The following is a 21461-nucleotide window of genomic DNA, read 5'->3' on the forward strand; positions in this document are numbered from 1 at the left end:
ACTTTGACGCTTCCTGTACGTCTGACGATGCTTCGCTGCTGCGGTGCTTCCTGTGCGCTCTAATTCATCAGCAGGGACAGTTTCTTTAATGCGAGGCTCACAGGGTTAGATGGTCTGGTACTCACACAGCGACCAATCACACACGTTCATGGAAACACCTTTTCTACCTTTTTCTTTTAAAAGTTCACACACAGAACTTTTAGATTGCCCACAGGGTTTATGCTGTTTTGGAAAACAATCATCTTTGCCTGTTTGTCTTCTTCTTTCATCAATAAGAGGACCTGGTTGTTTTTTTCTCCTTTATAATAGAAACCATCATTTAAAAACTCGGGTGGTCTGAGACACCTGCCGCTCCCTGTGTCGCTAAAGCAACAGCAGCAACGTTTAACACTTTCACTGCCTCGTGTAGATGAACTGATGAGGTGTTTGTTTCTCTGTGAAGGAGATCTGAACTGCATCGCGGGGGCGACGTCCCGTAACGGAGCGTTCATCTGGGACGTCAGGAAAGGAAAAATCATCACTCGCTTTAACGAGGTGAGTAGGGCACGCCCCCGTGTGTCTGAACCCAATCACACGATGCACAGCGTGATGCGTCTGTCTGTCTTCCTCCAGCACGGTAAGAACGGGATTTTCTGTATTTCCTGGAGCCACAAGGATTCAAAGCGGATCGCTACCTGCAGCGGAGACGGATTCTGGTGAGTGCTTCCTCTTCTCTCCCGACGACGGCGTCATGTTTGTCCTTTGCAGTGATTCACGTGTTTATTGTTGTTGTGGTGACAGCATCATCAGGACCATCGACGGTAAAATCCTTCACAAGTACAAACACCCCGCTGCTGTGTTCGGCTGCGACTGGAGCCAGAACAACAAGTAAGACCTGCATCCACATCGTTTGGCTTCACTCGAAACGTTTAAGCAACATGAAAAGATCTCACAGCACAGAGAAGGAAAAACAGGGAACACAGACAGAACGAGGAGGGTGAGTGTCACAGCGTGGGCGTGACACACGAGTGCTTTAAAGGACCCAACGGCTCGTTTATATGAACGTCTACGGCAGGTTCAGAGCTGGAAGTCAGCGTGACCCATGCTGAACAGGGCCGAGTGCTGTTTTTACACTTTAAACCTCCTGCTCACCAGCTCTGTGAGTCCAGTGAAGGGTTTCCGATGACTTTATGGTCCCAGTCGATAGTTTCAAGTCTGATGAAGAAGACATGATGTTCTTCTAAGTTCCTGTGTGGAGTCAAAAATCAGCGCGTGGTTCAGAGCGGGCTAAAGTGTACAGTAGAGCTAAATATGGGCTAATATCTACACACTCGTGATACACTGATCCCATCATCCAGCAGCGTGTAGACCCTCCTGTAGCAGGACAAACCTGCAGTGATGTTTCCTGTGTGACTTCATCAGTCTGTCTCACCCCTGTGGAGGAGTCTTCTTCACAGCGTTGCTCATGCACAACTCTCTGAAGGTCCAGCTCTGGACTCTGATTCAGACCTGGACTTTGTCCCATCGATGACCCGGTCTGGTCCGAGCTTTAGCCGTGGGCCTCACGCTGTCTCTGTGTTACTTCGGTGTAGAGAGGAGCTCGTGGTCCACTCAGACCATCCTCCTTCGTGCTGACGGCTGCTGTGAGCTGTTGGTTTCTTCCAAACGTGCTTCACAGACAAACATCTGCACTTTGTTCTCGTCTGTTCCTGAAGTCTGTGCTTCGTATAGCTGCATCCATACAAAGCCAGCACTGCAGTTCCTCTGATGTCCAGCAGTGTTTGTATGAGCGAGAATCGAGACCAAACCGATGAGGTCAGTGTTTGACCCGTCAGTATTTCCTATTTAAACCAGCACCACAGCGGGTTTCTGTGTTGAACCTGTTTCCATGGAAGATTGTGCAGCAGCTCTGGGGGGTTCAAAGGTCAGTGTGCACCAACATCAGCTGATGGAGGACATGTGGGTGGTGCATATTCGTTATCGCTGAGCAGCTGGTTGAAATAAAGTGTAGTGATCCTTTAAAGCTGTGAGAACGTCACCGTGTGCTTCTCTGTCTGCAGGGACATGATAGCGACGGGCTGCGAGGACAAGAACGTGCGCGTGTACTACCTGGCCACGAGCTCGGACCAGCCTCTGAAGGTGTTCACGGGGCACCTGGCCAAGGTGTTCCACGTTCGCTGGTCCCCCCTGAGAGAGGGGATCCTGTGCTCTGGATCGGATGATGGGTGGGTGCAGACACACTGAGAGGAGGCAGAGCACGCTGTCCCAAATTAGCCTTGGTTCAAAGAGTGTGCGTGTGTGTGTGCGTGTGTGCAGGACTGTTCGTATCTGGGACTACACGCAGGACGCGTGCATCAATGTGCTGAGCGGGCACACGGCTCCGGTCAGAGGCCTGATGTGGAACACAGAGGTGCCTTACCTGCTCATCTCAGGTAACGTCTCTAAAAGCTTCCCCTCACCTGCCGTGTGACTCGTGTGGAGTGGGTGGTCTCTGGAGAACGACGTCCTTGTTTGTGCTGTTTCGCAGGTTCCTGGGATTACACCATCAGAGTGTGGGACACCAGAGACGGCACGTGTTTAGACACAGTCTACGACCACGGAGCCGACGTGTACGGTGAGTCAGGCTCCACTTCCTGTTTACGGCGTGCTTCAGTAAACATGTAAATAAGACATGCGTGTTCGTCTGACAGCGGCTCACTCTGTGCGTGTGCAGGTCTCACGTGTCATCAGAGCCGTCCCTTCACCATGGCGAGCTGCAGCAGGGACAGCACGGTGAGGCTGTGGTCCCTCACGCCGCTCATCTCCCCTCTGCTGCTGAACATCCTCACCGACCAGCCCTGGGAGAAGATCATCGGAAACACAGGTGAGAACTCACCTGAACTTTAATCTGCTCGTTCCTGCTTTAGTGCTGCTGACGCCAGTGTCATCGCCACGGAGGATTTGTTGAAGCGGGCAGCTCACTGCTTCTTATCGCTCCCTGATTTATGTTTTATTGTCACTATTTTAACTTTATGACCATTTTTGATTCGTATCAATATTATTAAGTGTCTCTAACAGACTGTGTGTGTGTGTGTGTGTGTGTGTGTGTGTGTGTGCAGACACAGCTATGGTTCCCGGCTCACCGCTGCTGCTTTGTGGAAAAGTGTCCAGAGACATCAAGCAGGAGCTGGACAAGCTGAGCTTCGACATCAGAGCCAAGAAGCTTCGCTGGTTCTCCGAATGCTTTTCGGTAACGACCTCAGCCAGTGTTACGTGCTGTTTAAGCCCGGCAGCCCCGCGCTGAGGTGCAGGGCTGTGAAGCAACAGCAAAGGGTGGTGCTCTCCATCAGAGATGTTTTGATGATTCAGGACAGAGTCAGAGGCTGAGGAGAGCTTCCCACATAGCAAAATTGGTATGGCCCGGATCTGGCCACACAATGTGCTTACACACGGCCCACGTACGGCAAAGAATGACGGCCCTGTGCTGGCCCCCAGCAGTAGACACACTGCTGGCCCTGTGCTGTGGTCCCAGATGTCAGCCTAATGTGTACCTTAGTCAAGCCATGTAATAACAACATGCGCCAAAACACAATAGTGTAACATGACGAAACTCCGTTCAGACAGTGATTCTTAAATAGCCCTTTTTTCTACTCTCCCAAAAGCACTCTATACAACATTCACCCAATCACACACTTTCTCCAAACTGAGTGCTTAACTACATTCATACACATTCTCACTCTTGACATGTAGACTGCAGGAGCCAGGGATCGAACCACTAACCTTACGATTAGTAGGTGACCTGCTCTACTTCCTGAGCTACAGCCACCCGGTGGTACACATGAGTTAACCCTCACCAGGTTTTGGATAAAGTGCACACTCACTAACCTGTCACACCTGCATTTGAAACATTGGCTATCGTACCAGTATAGTATTGCAACATGACATTTGGGTCTTCTAACTAAAATAGGAACATAAACAGTCCCATCATTGCCAGACCTGGCCCACATCTGGCTGACATACACTCTGCCATGACACCAGTCAGGCATAAGTGCCAGCTTGATGCCGGATCCGGGCCAGACCTGTTTTCTATGAGCCTGGGCCACATACACCGAACCATCGGGCCAGATGTGACATGCCATCACATAAACAGTGCCATCTATGCCAGGCCTGGCCCACATCTGGATGACATACCACTTACCATGCCAGGAGTCAGCCAGGGGTGCCGGCTTGACACCAGATCCGGGCCAGACCTGCCTGCTATGTGGGTTCCTGCTGCTCATCACGTCCATACTGGTGCTCACAGTAATGAGTCCTGAGCACCAGAGGTGCAGCTGGACAGGCTGTACTGTTAATTATAATACTAATTATATATACCAGTCTATCGCAGGGCTGTCACTGAGCAGTGTTTCTAATTATTCAGTTCAGTTTTATTTATACGGCGCCAAATCAGGACAGAAGCCAGAGATTAATAATAACTAATGATTTATAAATAACGTTGACTTTGAATTACTGAGAGGTGACCTGGAAGTATCAGACCAGCCTTTATGAAAGCAAAGGAGATGGTTACATCCCATAATTCATAGCAGCACAACCTCAGAAAGACCGCACGGTCCTTTTTCCAACCCTTAGAACAATGTCATAGCTTAGTAAAAATCCTCTCGCTGCTGTAATAGAGCTAAAAGCTAAGGTTCGCCGGGGGCGGAGCTTCTTCTATTTCAACATTTATCCTCATTAAACTGAGATATGAGGGGAGAGTCTTCTTTATTCTGTCGGCGCAGACGTTTTTATAAAGTCTCACTTTGTGTTTGGTGCTTTTCTCCTCCTGCTCAGGTTTTCACTGCGAGCGCAGCCTCGTTTGTCTGTTTGACCTTCTGCTCCTCCTCCTCTTCCTCCTCCTCCTCCTCCTCCTCCTCCCTCTCCACAGCCTGAATGTGATGTTTGCAGATCAAACAGAGATCAGGACAGAGTGAAATCTGCTTTCATATTTACAGAGAAGAGTTTTTAAAACTACTTCCTGGTTTATTTGGAGTCTTTGCTGTGAGATCTCCTCCTGCTCGTCCTGTAAACACGGCAGCAGTAAAGCCAGAGAACAGAGAGGCTGGATTACTGGTCTGATTAAACGTGTTTGAACACATCAGCGTGCTGGTTTTACACGTGTGTGTGTGTGTGTGTGTGTGTGTGTGTGTGCGTGTGTGTGTGTGCCAGCCTCCAGGTGGCAGCAGTAACCTGTGGGACCTGGTGTCAGTGATTAACGGCCAGGACGACTCGCTGCTCCCAGCCAGCTACAGCAAAGGAGTGATGCACATGAAGCACCTGCTCAAGTTTAAAACCGTGAGTCCTGATTGGTCCTTTCACCGTCGCAGCTTACGGTTACCGTAGCGTGCACAGTCACCGCCACACCTACTCATGCAAATGCTCGACTTTCACAAAGAAGCAGAAAGCAGCCAGACCGGAACCTCACGGAACGCCTGTCAGCCCACAAACCAGCTGATGAAGACAATAATATTAATGATGACAATGATGAGTTGTGATCCAGCAGGAGACGGTTGCCTCATGCTCCTGCAGCTGCAGGCGTGCAGCACGTACAACACGTCCTAATCTGTGGAACAATCTGCCCCAGCACATCAGAGAGGCCCCTCCACTGCTCACTTTTAAAACACGTCTTAAAACCCAGTTTTACTCCTTGGCGTATGACACAGTATGACCCTGATCTTATTGTTTTAAATTTAATTCTAATTATCATTTTCTGCTACTTTATTTTTGTGTTCAGCTGGGAGTTGTTCTGAAAGTGCGATATAAATAAATTGCTTCTTGCACGTAGCCTCAGCTTTTGTTTTCTTGTCTTCCAGTCTGAAGCTCAGGAGCTGACCATCGTGAAGATGTCCAAATTCGGAGGAGGAATCGGAGCGCCGAGCAAAGAGGAGCGGCTGAAGGAAGCCGCAGATATCCATCTGAGGCTGGGACAGATCCAACGATACTGTGAGCTGATGGTGGAGCTGGGACAGGTGTGTGTGTGTGTGTGTGTGTGTGTGAACTCACTGTTCAAATGAAACTTTGACTAAAACAAAAAGCAGGAACAGTTTGAGCCAGCAGAGACGCTGCACCGATGGCTCGGTGGTGTACTCCGAGTGTTTTGTGTGTTTCAGTGGGAGAAAGCGTTGTCTGTGGCACCGGGAGTCTCCATGAAGTACTGGAAGAAGCTCATGCAGAGGTAACAGCGAGCACGAACCTGAACCCCCGAGTGTGGCGCCCGTCTGTAAATCTGCTCGTTTCTGACATGAAAGGCTGCACTTAATGTTTTCTGACTCAAAATAAGTGAAACTCATCAGGAAAGTGTGCGCTGAGGTCGAGCCCATCGACAGCACAGAAGACTGTTTGTAAGGTTTAAGGCGCTCCTGCGTCCATGACGTGTTTAAGTGTTAGGCTGTAAACGCAGAGCAGCGTGTCCCGGCTCTTGTCCTGCTGCCGAGGTTTCTAAGGTTTATCGTCATCACCATGCACAGACACACCTGAGTCTCACATTCCAGCTGCTCCACACGCTTCATATCAGCCTGTATTTGTGGCAGGAGAGCTGACCAGCTGATGGCCGAGGATAATGACGACGCCATCCCGTACTGCGTCGCCACGGGAGACATAAAAAAACTGGTGACGTTCTTCAGTGGGAGAGGACAGCTGCTGGAGGCCTTGCTGATAGCACAGGTACAAAGATCACAACAACACGGGCGCATCACCTGTGACGAGGGACGCACAGGTGAGAACATCCTAACCATGAATGTTTTTAGGGAGCGTGTGAGGGGAACATACGCGCACCTCAAAGCTCTGCAGGCAACCACACGACTAATGACGTGGACAACAGGCAGCAGTACCAGAGGTAACACACACACACACACACGCACACACACACACACGCACACACACGCACACGCACACACACACGCACGCACAGGTCAGAGCAGATATATTCTGAGACTCCTGAGTTCGTGCATCACTTCTGTGTGTAAGTAAAACTTTATTTATATACAGTGTTGGGAAGGTTACTTTTAAAATGTATTCCATTACAGAATACTGAATACATGCCCCAAAATGTATTCTGTAACGTATTCCGTTACGTTACTCAATGAGAGTAACGTATTCTGAATACTTTGGATTACTTAATATATTATCATGCTGTTTACAACTACGTGAATGTCCTATTGCTGTGATTTATTACTGTTACTGAAGGTCCGCGGCTCGAAACGTAGTAAAGGGACCTCTGGCTAATACGTGGGGTTCGTGGTCGGGCTGGTAGCGAAAACTAGCTTTACTTTGTTGTCTGGGTCAACTTTGCTTGCGGGAGACAGAGAGAGGCGTTGAAAGGCTGCTCCAACGGAACTTATTTTTTTCCGGAGGAAAACACGAACACAGTGTACAGTTGAGTCTTAATAGCTTACTTACAGCTGGGCTCCTCAGGCACTCTTCTTGGCTGCTGTGGTTATTATTATATTTACATGCTTCCAGCTCCCGTTTTTGCTCCGTGACAGCTCGGACTTTTCCTTTCTCTCCTCCCTCGCTCACAGACACATAACGGGTATGGTAGTCCATTCTCCTGCAGCACGGACTACACTGCCCATGATGCTACATGCTTTAGAGCTATGCCTGTAGCATTCTGCCTTTAGCTTAGCACAACAACAACAACAAAAAAGCGCTCTCTCACCCAGGAAACACGCAGAGAGAGAGCGTCACCCTGTAACCATGGCAACCGTAACGCTGCCGCCTGGAACAACAGAACGTAGCTGTCAAACAAACCCAAACAGTCCTGACCCGCGATAATATGAAACAGGGAAGTACCGCAGTGTAATCCATTTATTTCAACAAAGTAACTGTATTCTGAATACCACCTTTTTAAACGGTAACTGTAACGGAATACAGTTACTCATATTTTGTATTCTGAATACGTAACGGCGGTACATGTATTCCGTTACTCCCCAACACTGTTTATATAGCACCTTTCAAGATAAAAATCACAAAGTGCTTCACAGAAGCTAAAACCTAAAAATAAAAAACAACCAAAAGCAAGTTTAAAAAGATGAGTTTTTAGCTGTTTTTTAAAAGCGACCACTGAGTCCACAGATCTCAGGCTCAAAGGAGAGACTTCCACAGTCTGGGGCCACAGTTACAAAAGCTTTGTCACCTTGTGTTTTCAGCCTCGTGTGTTGGACAGCCAGCAAGCCCTGGTCACATGACCTCAGGGACCTACTGGGAATGTATGGATGTAAAAGTTCACTTATATATGTTGGTGCTTGTCCATGCAGAGCCCTGAAAGTCAAGGTCAAAACCTTAAACTGGATTCTGAATTTAACGGGGAGCCAGTGCAGCTGGATCAGCAGGGGTGTGACATGGAAAACTTGGAGGACTTGGTCAGAAGCTTTGCAGCAGCGTTCGGAACAACTTGCAGATGCTCCAAAGGCTTTACATAAACAAGTAAACAAAGAATTACAATAATCCAGGCGAGATGAAACAAATGCATGAATGACAATTTCTAATTCGGAGCGCGATACAACGGGACTCAGCTTAGCGATGTTTCTCAAGTGATAAAAACAGGAGCGAACCAGAGATTTAACAAAGTCAGAGCTGAGTCAATAGTAACACCGAGGCTCCTGATAGACGGTTTTGCAAATGTAGCAAGTGGACCCAAGTTTTCCATAACACTAGGTACAAAATTTTTAGGAGCACAAACAAGGACTTCAGTCTTCTCCTCATTTAGTTGAAGAAAGTTTCCAGCCATCCAACATCTGTGTGCACGCTGATCTCAGGTCATCTTCTTCTCTTTAGTTTAACTGAACACCTGTGTGAGTCACACCTGCAGACCTCTGTGGTTCTCCTCTCTCTGCAGTCTCCTCCATAAGGTTTGTAAGGACCTCGCTGAGTGGTACTTCCAGGACGGATGCTCTGTGCTGGCGGCGTGCTGCCACCTGGCTGTGGACGACATCGAGGTGAGCGTCGCAGTCGCTGCCTTCGGGCATTTCTCTGCGCTCCACATTAAAACGTGGCTGAAGTGTGTGTGAACGTGTGCTTCGGTTCCAGTTAGCCATGTCCAGTCTGATCCGAGGTAACGAGCTGGAGCTGGCCGCATGTGTGGGCATCGTCCTCAGAGAGGCAGCCAATCAGAGCACAGCTTACTGCCTTCAGCTCCTGGCCAGGAAGTACATGACCAATCCGACATGGTAGGTTTTTGTGCTGCTTTGCCCACACACAAAGACCGCTGTCCCCTGAGCACGCTCAGTTAACTGAACTGGTCACATGATTTGGTTTAGTTTGAGAACAGATCAGATCAGAGGATTTAAAGGCGTGGCTTTGCTTCGTGACACATCATTTTGATTGGCTGTCTCGTTCATGAAATTCGCAATGTCAGGGAACTGTTCCCTGACAGGTGCAGCTGTTGGTGCTCAAAGGTGGGCGGGTACGGACTTAAACAAATCAGTATGCAGGCCACTTACCTGCACAGTCCGAACCAATCAGGACAAAGTAAACGTCCAAGTAGCAGAAACTGCAGTTCCTCTAATGTCCACTCGAGGCTCCAACAGTGAGTCCGTCCTCACAGACAAACCAGTGGGTGACGTCACATATCCAGCTGTGCTAGCGCCCAGCCGTCAGCTACAGGCTGCTTTTGGTTTGACTCAGGACAGACGGACACAGCTACAAGCACACACAGCTGTTTCACTCTGTGGCTTCATAAAAGCTGCACATGATAAAAACATGAACCTCGTCTTCTCTGTGTTTACACTTAGGGAGCTGTCAGCTGACCTGCTGCGAATGATTCCCGACAACCACGTCTTATTGGCTAAACTCTGCGCGTTTTACCCGGGGAGTGCTGCTGAAATCAACCAGCTGCATGAAAGGGTGTGTATGCTCGACTCGTTCTGGGTAACATGTAAATAAATGCAGTATGCAGTGATCTGTAAATACTTCAAGCCTTTATTTAATAGACAACAGCAGAAACATACAGTGTTTGTATGCCAGCGGCCGGGCACCAGAGCCTGGATGTGGGTGTGTACATGCTGGTATTAACACGCGTGACGATGTCGCTCGCTGTCTTTAAAGTGCGGCCTGCCTTCACTGGAGGAGTGTAAGGCGCTGGCAGGAGAAGCCGTGAATGAAGGAGATTTGTTTTCAGCGGTTAAATTCCACCTGCTGAGCCCCGAGCCTGAGGTCGCCCTGCAGATCGGGATAAACCACCTCAAAGGTACTCACACATCACATCTGTGCAGCAGCTGGAGGTTCACAGAAAACAAAGATTTCATGTATTTTATCAGTATCTTCATTAGTTCATGTGTTTTAATGTTAATGGCTCACCTTAACAGGTGTTCTGGGAATCCATCCTACCTGGCAAACCATCCTACCCGTTGTTTCTGCGCATGCGCACAACACGAAATTAAGTGGCGAGCCGTCCTACCTTTGTGAATATTAGCTAGAAGAATACTCTGACGGGTAAAATTAACTGCCAAACCATCCTGCCTGTATGAATATGACCTACAAGCATACTCTGATGGGCAAACTTAAGTGGCAAACCGTCATACCTACTTAAATTGGTGCTGGAATTACTCTGTGACAGCAGAAATGTGCATAAACTACTTACGGTAGGACGTTTTGCCAAAGTAGGATGGTTTGTCAGAACGGTCGCTGCAGATGGCCCCGCCCCTCCCTGAGCCTGGTTCTGCCGGAGGTTTCTTCCTGTTCAAAGGGAGTTTTTCCTTCCCACTGTGGCCAAAGTGCTTGTTCATAGGGGGTCATATGATTGTTGGGTTTTCTCGGTGTTATTGTTGGTCGTTACCTTACAATCTGAAGCGCCTTGAGGCGACTGTTGTTGTGATTTTTTTTAAACTGAAGAGCTAACTGATCGTCCACAATAGTTATAAACACTGATCAGTGTTAGGGTCCAGGGTTTACCCCGCCTCTCGCCCTGTGACAGCTGGGATAGGCTCCACCCCCTGCGACCCTGATTAGTTTAAATTTTGCTTTTCATTTTTTTCCTCCTCAGAACAGCTGGCTGGATCTGATTGGACGGTGGATGACGTTCAGCCAATCCTGGACCTGATGAGTTACATCAGAACTGACCGCCTCATCACGACCAAGACCACCGAGTGAGAACGACTGTTTATTAGAAACAACGTTTGCTATGTTGTTACTATACGCAGAGTTGACTGACCTGAGTGTGTGTGTGTGTGTGTGTGTGTGTGTGTGTGTGTGCGCAGAGCCCGCAGTGAGCTGCTCATCCTCTGTGGTTATATTGGAGCTCTGCTGGCCATTAGAAGACAGTACAGCAGCATCGTACCTGCACTCTATGAATACACCAGGTACACACACACACACTGTGAGTCCGCAGACACACACACACTGAAGTCTGTGCTCTGTGTGGCAGCAGCTGCTGTCAGGAGCATGAAAGCTGACGCTGGATTCCAGTCCTGCACACAGAGTGTTAGCGCAGTGCTCAGACTGTCCTGTGGTTATAAAACAGAAAGTTTTTGTTAATCCACATTAATGTTTTTACTGTGACCGACTGTGAAAAACAGCAGTTTGTCTGGTACACGATCATAAAACATCCTTTCTGTTTATGTTACTTCATTACGTTGGTTTAGCATCAATGTCCCTGAATGTCTTTAGTTTATTTACGTTTTGTAATGTAATTTTTACAATTTTAGTTTTAAGAGGAAACTAAAACATCAGTAGGAAAAGTTGTAACATAGTTGAAATTCCAACATGTACGCCCTCCTTTACATTTTCCAAATCTGTCCGAAGGGCCAGATTGGAGTCTCTGACAGGCCCCCTCTGGCCCCGGGCTTTATGTTTGACACCCCTGGTTTAAACCTTAGCTGAAGCTTTGGAGCGCTACAATTCAATTTTATATATGCAGCATCAAATCACAACAACAGTCGCCTCAAGGCGCTTTATACTGTAAGCTAGACCCTACAATAATACACACAGAGAAAAACCCAACAATCATATGACCCCCTATGAGCAAGCACTTTGGTGACAGTGGGAAGGAAAAACTCCCTTTTAACAGGAAGAAACCTCCGGCAGAACCAGGCTCAGGGAGGGGCGGGGCCATCTGCTGTGATTGGTTGGGGTGAGAGAAGGAAGACAGGATAAAGACATGCTGTGGAAGAGAGACAGAGATTAATAACAGATATGATTCGATGCAGAGAGGTCTATTAACACATAGTGAGTGAGAAAGGTGACTGGAAAGGAAAAACTCAATGCATCATGGGAATCCCCGGCAGCCTACGTCTATTGCAGCATAACTAAGGGAGGATTCAGACAGGTTTACATTTTTCCTTGATCAAAATCAACGTTCAGCATCTCCTGATTCGTTCCAGAAACAGGAACAGATATGAAACATGCGCAGTGACGTCAGCTAATATCGGCTTTTGATTTGAAATTATCGTCGATGATTGTTTGGATCCTTCTGCCGCTGCACGCCAGCGTCTGTGAACGTGTTTCCTTGTGTTTCTCAGTCAGCTGCTGAAGCGGCGAGAGGTGTCTGTCCCTCTGAAGATCGAGCAGCTGTCCGTGGAGCTGGACGCCTGGAGGGCCTGCGCGCAAGCTAACAGCATGTACGTCACACACACACACACACACACACGTTGTATCAATAGCACTACAAGGTGCTCACATTAACGAGCAGAGGTGTAGCAGTGATGCTGAAGAGCGGCCAGGATGAGGCCGGTCACCAAGGCAACTGCATCAGGACACATGAAGGAGCTGCATCTGCCGTTAGACTGATGACTGAGATGGTCACTGAGTGATCGGCTAACTGAAGAATCGTCACTCTGAGGTTTGGAGGACTTCCTGTTGAGGGGAAATCAGATGGATGAAGAGCACCAGGAGCCATTATGGCCCACTCTGAAATCAGTGAAGTGGAAGCTTTATTTTATTTTATTCTGTTCTGGGTGGAAATGTGCTCGTCACTGAATGAGGATCTTCTTCTCAGGGCTGAACGTCCCAGCAGCACACGGTGACCTGTGTTTCCACCACAGGGCCAAGAAGATGAGTCATGAAAAGCCTGATGAAATCAAACTGTTTTAAACTAAAATGAAAGAAATCCTGGACTTTATATAAGATAGTAAAGTTTTAATGATTTATCATAGAGCTGGTCAACATCAGGAAGAGCTTCAGAATAAAATATATGACTGTCTCATCAGTGCTGTGCCCTCCAGCTCAGCAGCACTCAGGTGAAGGCGGTTCCACCTTGTGGTGCTGTTCTGAAACTGCACTTCATAAGCTGCTATTTAAGGAAGCAGAGCATGAAAGATGAACTCAAGCTATCAGTAAGAGCCGTGCATACGGCCTCCCAGCACTAGTGCATGGTTAATTCATTATTAGCATCTTCCTAATAAATCCAGAAATCCTTGCATGTACACATAACTGCTCTGCTTCCACTATCCCCACAGCTGAGCAGCACGTCACCTGCAGGCGTACTGCTGGGGACACGAGTGAGTGCACGCAGGCACACGCAGGCACACACATGCACGCGCATGCACACGTAGGCATGTCGCTGGGCTGATGTTCAGTCATTAAAGGTCTTTTATGATTATTCATCTTAAAGAAACGTCAAAGCTGTGGCTTCCACCGAAAACAGGAACAATCACCACAACAGAGAAGCTCAGACGCTGTCAGTGCAGCCAGTCTGGTCCAGTGTAAGGACACATTGCTTCATCACTGAGTGGACTCCGCTGCAAAGAGTGTGACACCACACCCCAGAGTGCAGACCACAGTTTCCCTGAGCCTTACTCTAACATAACTCCATCTTTGACCCAGAACCTGAGTCCTGATCCTGAAGAGGAACAGAGCAGGGATGAGCTTCGAGAACGACGCAGCGCTGTCAGTTTGTCACCAGCAGCTGGACGAGTTTCATTTCTTTATTTTAGTCTGTGGTTTCCTGTGAGAAGTGACTGCAGGCAGAAAGCTGCAGGCCACAGGACGGCTGTTTGAAACACACACACACACACATTCACACACACACACACACACACACACACACACACATTCACACTCACACACACACATTCACACACACACACACACACACACACACACACACACACATTCACACACACATTCACACACACACACACACACACACACATTCACACTCACACACACACACACACACACACACACACACACACACACACACTCACACACACATTCACACTCACACATTCACACTCACACACTCACACACACACACACACATTTGTAGCAGACACGTCTGAGTAAATTTGTCACGTCTCAGTATTTCGTCAGGTTTTCTCTTTAAAGTGTTTTCGGGTGTTGAAGCTGGATTATGAAGGCCAACCCACTGATGAATTCTAACCCTGAGTGGGTCTCTGGGGTCCGGCGCACACAGCTGGGTGTTTTCATATAAAGAAAACAAAGTGTACGTATCATCTATGAAAGTCCTCAGACTCCACGTAGGATGATTCTACATATGGTGAACAGTTAAAGTGGAGGACTCACTGAAAGCTGCTGTTCCATGACACAAAGCAGAGCATGACTGAATGCCTTCAGCTCGGCTCACTCTCACACTGATGCTATAAACTGTAGTTATGCAGAATATGCTGCTGTCCTCATGTCCTCATGTCCACACACACTCACAGCAAACGTCCTTCCTTCCTGTCCGTCTGTCTCCATCAGCCCCCCGTCAGAGTGTCAAAGAGAAGAGTTCAGCTGCCTGCAGAGGAGAATCCAGCCGAGCCACAAAGGTAACCAGTCACCAGCTGCAGCTCAGAGGGCGAGGAGGCAACCAGCACGTTAATGATAATGATAACATTAATAATAATAATACAATTCATTGATAACATTGATAATATTAATAATGACATCATTAAACCATTTCCTGCGTCTCTCAGGTGCGTTGCTCCTCTGTGGTGCTGACTACGTGACGGGCTCCAACCTGCCCAGTCACTCAGACCTCCAGCTGTCCTGCTTCACCGGGCAGAGAATACAGGTGTGTGTGTGTGTCTGTGTGTGAGTGTGTGTCTGTGTGTGTGTGTGAGTCTGTGTGTGAGTGTGTGTCTGTGTGTGAGTGTGTGTGTGTGTGTGTGTGTGTGTGTGTGTGTGTGTGTGTGAGTGTGTGTCTGTGTGTGTGTGTGTGTGTGTGTGTGTGTGTGTGTGTGTGTGTGTGTGTGAGTGTGTGTGTGTGTGTGTGTGTGTGTGTGTGTGTGTGTGTGAGTGTGTGTCTGTGTGTGAGTGTGTGTGTGTGTGTCTGTGTGTGTGTGTGTGTGTGTGTGTGTGTGTGTGTGTGTGTGTGTGTGTGAGTGTGTGTGTGTGTGTGTGTGTGTGTGTGTGTCTCTGTGTGTGTGTGTGTGTCTGTGTGTGAGTGTGTGTCTGTGAGTGTGTGTGTCTGTGTGTGTGTGTGTGTGTGTGTGTGTGTGTGTGTGTGTGTGTGTGTGTGTGTGTGTGTGTGTGTGTGTGTGTGTGTGTGTGAGTGTGTGTGTGTGTGTGTGTGTGTGTGGGTGTGTGTCCCCACGAGCTATGATTAACCGACGTGTGTGTTTCTGCACTGATGTGTCCAAAGCTCTGTCTGCTCTGTTTGAATGCTCAGGGTCCGGTGTTTTTGCTGGAGGACAATAAATCAGCCATCTCACTCAATGACGCTTTAATGTGGGCGAAGGTCAACCCCTTCTCCCCCCTGGGGACGGGACTCCGCATCAACCCCTTTTAACCCACACGAAGAAGAGGAAGACGGTCACGGCGGCGATGAGACAGAAACCAGCGGCTGAAGTCCAGGCTCAAACACTTTTTCCCAACTGAAGTTTCAGAGAAGCTCAAAGCTTTTGTAGATTTTGATATTGGTTAGCTGTTACGTGATGAGAATGTAGCCAACCAATCGTGCTTCATGTGTGAAGGAGGACTGGTGTCGAATGTGTCGTACTGGGTAGAACTCCTGCTTCATTTCCCACAATGTGATCATGTACATACAGGGTATAAATCTGAGTTCTTCTACTGTACAAAGAAAGCACTGGAATAAAGACACCACTGAGTATTTATGGGAGACTTTCTTTGTGTTCATGTTAATCTTCTCTCAGCTGCTCCCTTTAGAAAGAAGAAGAAGAAAGTGTACTTTATTGATCCCCGTGGGGAAATTCCTCTCTGCATTTAACCCATTCACTCAGTGAAGCAGTGGTCAGCCTTTGGGCGCCCGGGGAGCAGTAGGGACGGTACCTTGCTCAGGGGAATCGAACCCCCGCCCTTCCGATCATGGGGCCACCACTCTACCTACTGAGCTATCCCTTCCTAGGACTCACCACAGTGGATCACCTGCCTCCTTCTCCTCCTATCCCAGCTTCCTCCTCTGCCACACCAACCCTCTGCATGTCCTCCTTCACTACATCCACCAATCTTCTCTGAGGTCTTCCTCCTTTCCTGCTGCCTGGCATGTTCACCTCTCCACCCGCCTCCCTTTCATTCACACACTTGTATTCTGTTGTACCTTCACCTCTCCAGGCTCTCCTCCACCTGCTCCCTACTCTCAGTACAGATCACAGTGTCATCTGCAAACATCAGAGTCCACAGAGACACCTGCCTGACCTCACCTGTGAGCCTGTCAATCCCCACTGCAAACGAGGAGGAGCTCAGAGCTGGTCTCTGATGTAATCCCACCCCCACCTTGAACCCATCTGTCACTCCTACCACACAGCTCACCTCTGTCCTCATACATGTCCTGCACCACCCTCGCATACTTTACTGACCCTCCTGACTTCGTCTCTCAGATCCACAAAGACACAATGAACAAATCTGTCCACACACTGTTATATAATATTAGGGGGGCTCAGGACTATCCATTTATGTGAATACATACATGCTGGCATCTCCTCAAAATGCTTTGCTGAAAGGCAAAGATCCAACAAATTAGAGAAAACACAAATAATCAGATGACCCCCTCTGGGCAGCACTTGGCGACAGGAGGAAAGAAGAACTAAATTTTAACAGGAAAAGACCTCCGGCAGAACCATGTGTGCCTGGTTCTGCCGGAGTGTGCTTTATAATAATACTTTCTAAGGAAAACACGTCTTTATCCTGTCTTCCTTCTCTCACTCCAACCGGTCGCAGCAGATGGCCCCGCCCCTCCCTGAGCCTGGTTCTGCCGGAGGTTTCTTCCTCCTCTTCTTCCTCTCGTTTAAAAACTCTCAAAGTTCAAACCTCCGTAGAAAAAGAAGTCCAGTATTATAGACTGAAACCAAAGATCAAACCCTGTTTTCAGGTCAGGAACATGAGAATAGAGCCGCTGCCAGAGAATTCAACATTATTGAATCAGTGGTAGGAAGCAAGAAGAATGAGCTGAGTAAAGTTTGACTTAGCTGACTGTTTTATTTCGCTTAATGCGATTTATAATCTGGAAAATACGGTAACTTCTACCTTCGTTTAGCATGTCCAGAAGTCCAACTTTTTGTCACACTGCTAGCGATCGGAGATTTATGTAAATTTGACAAACTGAACGCATTCTGTACTGGACAGGAGACACGGCACGGGATTGATTGACAACGGTCTACAGCCAATCAGGACGCAGAACACAATGGGCTGTAAAAAAAAAACAAAAAACATGCAAAATTGCACAAAAAAAATCTGCGAAACAGCGAGGCTGCGAAAGGTGAACCGCAATATAGCGAGGGACTACTGTGTTAACATTTCTCCTGAGCTCAGGCTGCAAACTGCTCTGAACACTTGGTTTCTCACAGTTTGCCTGAGTACACTCCCTAATACGGTCATTGTAAGAAGACAAGCTCCACCCACTTTCTATTCAAATTTCTGTGAGGGGCAGCCAGTCAGAAGAAAGTAAACTTAAACGTCGGGGACCAATCGTACAGACCAAAGACTGTAGAATGATAACTGGAGAGCTAGACCAGTAAAAGACAACGATCATAACCACAAATCATTTCATGTCTTTGTGGATTCATTCACAGTGAAACTTCAGCACAGCAGCTGTGAGATCAGCATCAGTGAACCTTTGTTTATACCCGTCTCTTCATGACAACCTGTGACTTCATGCAAACCACACACGGCTTCTTGGAGAGCGCCCAGTTTGGGGAAAAGCCAACATTTTCACCACGCTGAAAGGATTCAATTGGCCAAGGATTTATGAGGAATGTCAACAGTGAAAACAGGGCTAAGGCTGACTGACGCTGGGTCCCAGCCCACAGTTCAGAGGAGATAAAGACACACAAAGGATTGTGCTGTACAAATAAAGTTGCTGCATGCTGCTGCCACAGTCCTTTTTCTGTATTGGACTGACACGGTAATGAGTATCAAATATGTTCCTCCAGCCACACAAGAAGATGATCAGAATAAAAAACAGCTCAAGTCCAGAGAACACATCTGCTTCACTTAGTGCAGGAGGAATAATTTTAGTGCAGTGCTGTTGTTATTGTGTTTCAATGGGAGATAGGGTTGGAAGGGTAATATTTGATATGAAGAATATTAAAGACTACTAAGCATTTCCACACACTTTCCTATACTGTGGATAAAGATGGAAGCAACAACTTTGAAATTACCCACTGTGTGCGGACTTAATGGCTCATGCAATGTTAGAGGTGACCTTAAGCTAATTAGTGCAGGCAGTAAACCTGGAGCTCCGCCTCCTCAGGCGCTCTGTTACTACAGTAACCTCCCAGCAGCCATATTATTGGTCATATGATGACATTAAAAATGCTCTAAAAGGCTCCAACAGCACAATCACGGTCCACAGGTCTCTGTTCAGGGACTCCAGTTAGCAAAGGTGAAGCTAGCAGACAGCTAGCAGCTACAGCCGCCTGTGTCGCCATCGGCCTGTCAGTCAAAGAGGCCACGCCCCTAATCATGCAAACTTCTTGCCCCAGCAGTTCCACTGTCAAGACTTAAAGTTAGGGTGGCAAGACGTCTATAATCCTTACAATCTTTGTACACGCTTTGCTAACCAAGCTAGCTTGCAGGCTAAAAACTGGACTTTACAAACCAATGGGTGACGTGCATACTGTGACCTCACTCCTCGTATACCACGTATTGGCTGTTAATAAATATTAAAACACTGAAAAATAACAGACATTGTGAAACTATAAATGTTAACGTATAATTATTGTTTAGGTTATCAATAAACAGAGGTGTGGACTCGAGTCACATGACTTGGACTCGAGTCAGACTCGAGTCATTAATTTTATGACTTTAGACTTGACTTGAAAAAAGGTTGTAAGACTTGGACTTTTACACCAGTGACTTGGGACTTGAATTGGACTTGAACCTGTTTACTTGAAAAGACTTGATATTTTACCCAAATCTAAAATTTAACATACATATTATATAAAAAGTGCGGACCATTAATTCACTTTATTCATTCATTCATTCTTACCACCAGTGTTGCCAACTCCTCAGTAAGGAAAATCGCTATTGGTTGTCCTAAAAGTCGCTAGAAGTCGCTAAATGACGTCATCACCTAATTTGCATAATTGGTCATGCTAATATAATTGTAACCTATGTTGTTGGAGAGAGAAATAACATCGTGGAAGAGACATAAAGTGAGTAAAAACGTCCTAAATGCATTTAGAGTTTATTTAGAACTACAAATTAAATTTCTTTTAGCAATTATTGTTTTTTTTAATGTCACAATTCCAACCCTGCTCCTTTACCCGGGCTTGGACCGGCAAAAGTGATCCGAATTAGGCACTCTGGTGGAGTTACTTTGTGTGTGTGTGTTTATAAGTAGTTTTAAACCTTGTGATCCACAAAACAGCATAAGAGTAAAAGAGTAAAAGAAGAACTGACTGTGTTACAGCACCCGCTGCTTGTTGAGAGTAAAAGCGATACGCGCTTTCACGTCTTTTTTTAGCGACTTTTTTAAGAAAAAAAGTCGCTAGGGGGTCTGAAAACTCGCTAAATATAGCGACAAAGTCGCTAAGTTGGCAACACTGCTTACCACACTCCGTATGTATGTGAGCGTGGGCTGTAGCACAGCCAATCAAATTAACCAGATTTTAAAAAAACAAGAACAAAAACGCTCGAGCCAAAAATGCTCCCAAGAGTAATTTCTTTCGGGTACATAAACTACGAAGTAGTCAACAAAAAACGAAATGCAATATGTAAAACATGCAAGAAGAGAATCACAGACGGAGATGGAACAACTTCCAACTTTGTCCGACATTTGAAGTTGCATAAAGAACGGTAGGTGGTGGTTTTTTTTTTTTTTTTGCTACGATGAGACAGCTGACTTAGCTAACTTCATCTTATTAGCAAATGTTCTTCGGCTACGTTGATGATACTGTTTGGCTTTAACAGGTATGATATGTTTGTCATGCTATTTTAAATCCGGTCCTGCAAGCGCATCCAAGAATAACATGCAACTTGTTAGCTCAGAATTGTCGGTGAATGGTGAGCAGGGTCCGTTTCAGAAAGTGGGTTCTGTAGCTGTACTCAGTCTCTCTCCGTCTCCTCCCCATCATTAACCCGTAGATTTAACCCAGTTTAGACTGACAAATATTTATTTTACCATCACATCACAATTCAAAATCACTGTGTTTAATTTGCAATTAGTGTATGGTCGTGTTTAACTTTTGCATGTCTGAGCCAGGGAAATTTTTTTTTTTTTTTTGGTTAGAAAATCTGGCCCACCTTAGTGTGTAATTGAGTAGTCCTGCTATACATGGCTTTTTTCTTCTGTCATTTATGTCAATACATCAAATAAAATACTTGGATCTTATATTATTAGCTGTTGTTTATTTGCAAAGGTTATTCTCAACAGGGATGCTAGACAAAAACGGCGTTTTCTACAGACAGCCTAGCATACGCTCTCCACTTGCGAGTGGAAAAGAAAAAACACCCCTTCCCTATTGGTGTTAGAGTTTACCATGTCAGCCAATCAAAAAAATGATAAGGCAACATGTGACATTTGGTTGTTTAGGGAGAAGGGAAGTTTTTAGGAGTGACACCCATGACGGAAAGCGGCGAGCGAAAGAAAGAGAGAGAGAGTTTTCATATGTGAGACATTAGTGACGTTTAGCGTGTTTGGAGGCTATAGTTAGTTTGTTGTGTAGTTATTGTTTTGTATTGTGTGTCGGTTAGACTGCTGAATTTCATATTTGATCTAAAAAAGCTGTCAAAGGCAGATTCCAGTGTAAACGCTGTCCCCACATAGAAAACTGGACTGATGCACCTCCAGTTGTCAGACCTGCAGGGTTTAGGCCTGTGGTGTTCTCCTCTGTCTTATACTGAACACAAACTACACATTTTTGGACTGGCACAAATAATTTGTGTGCCTTCTTATTTGATGCAGCACACCTGATTGTTCTGTAAATAGATTTAAATGGTTATATAAAAACGCCTGAGGCCTTGGCTGCATTTTTAGGTAAATAGTACCATATAACTTTGTTGTTTGCAAAACTTGTGCATAATTTTTAGAAATGTACAATTTCTATTTGCATTTCAAGTTATGAAAATGATTTGTTAAACATGTAAAAAAAAATATAACTTTTTCTACTCGGATTCTGAATTTTTGTCTG

The 21461-nt window shown here is 46.6% G+C and overlaps 1 protein-coding gene across 3 annotated transcripts in view; it reads left to right on the forward strand.

Annotated features, from left to right (window-relative positions):
* Positions 1–16046, forward strand: part of wdr17 (WD repeat domain 17) — a 25925-nt gene extending 9879 nt beyond the window's left edge. The window contains exons 9-31 of one of the 3 annotated variants that reach the window (XM_039613617.1): positions 443–534; positions 613–695; positions 781–867; positions 2040–2204; positions 2296–2411; positions 2507–2593; positions 2693–2842; positions 3078–3208; positions 5164–5289; positions 5808–5963; positions 6105–6169; positions 6525–6657; positions 6741–6829; positions 8831–8930; positions 9022–9161; positions 9726–9837; positions 10039–10180; positions 10976–11078; positions 11190–11291; positions 12450–12548; positions 14632–14699; positions 14847–14944; positions 15542–16046. In XM_039613617.1, the coding sequence (XP_039469551.1) occupies positions 443–534; positions 613–695; positions 781–867; positions 2040–2204; positions 2296–2411; positions 2507–2593; positions 2693–2842; positions 3078–3208; positions 5164–5289; positions 5808–5963; positions 6105–6169; positions 6525–6657; positions 6741–6829; positions 8831–8930; positions 9022–9161; positions 9726–9837; positions 10039–10180; positions 10976–11078; positions 11190–11291; positions 12450–12548; positions 14632–14699; positions 14847–14944; positions 15542–15661 (2564 nt within the window). In that variant the 3' untranslated portion in view covers positions 15662–16046. Of the gene's footprint in view, positions 1–442; positions 696–780; positions 868–2039; positions 2205–2295; positions 2412–2506; positions 2594–2692; positions 2843–3077; positions 3209–5163; positions 5290–5807; positions 5964–6104; positions 6170–6524; positions 6658–6740; positions 6830–8830; positions 8931–9021; positions 9162–9725; positions 9838–10038; positions 10181–10975; positions 11079–11189; positions 11292–12449; positions 12549–14631; positions 14700–14846; positions 14945–15541 lie in introns of all 3 variants that reach the window. The other 2 variants (XM_039613616.1, XM_039613618.1) reach the window with 2 other exon arrangements.
* The last annotated feature ends 5415 nt before the right edge of the window (positions 16047–21461 follow it).

The sequence above is a fragment of the Oreochromis aureus genome, linkage group 6 (assembly GCF_013358895.1).
Source record: "Oreochromis aureus strain Israel breed Guangdong linkage group 6, ZZ_aureus, whole genome shotgun sequence".
Taxonomy (NCBI): Eukaryota; Metazoa; Chordata; class Actinopteri; order Cichliformes; family Cichlidae; genus Oreochromis; species Oreochromis aureus.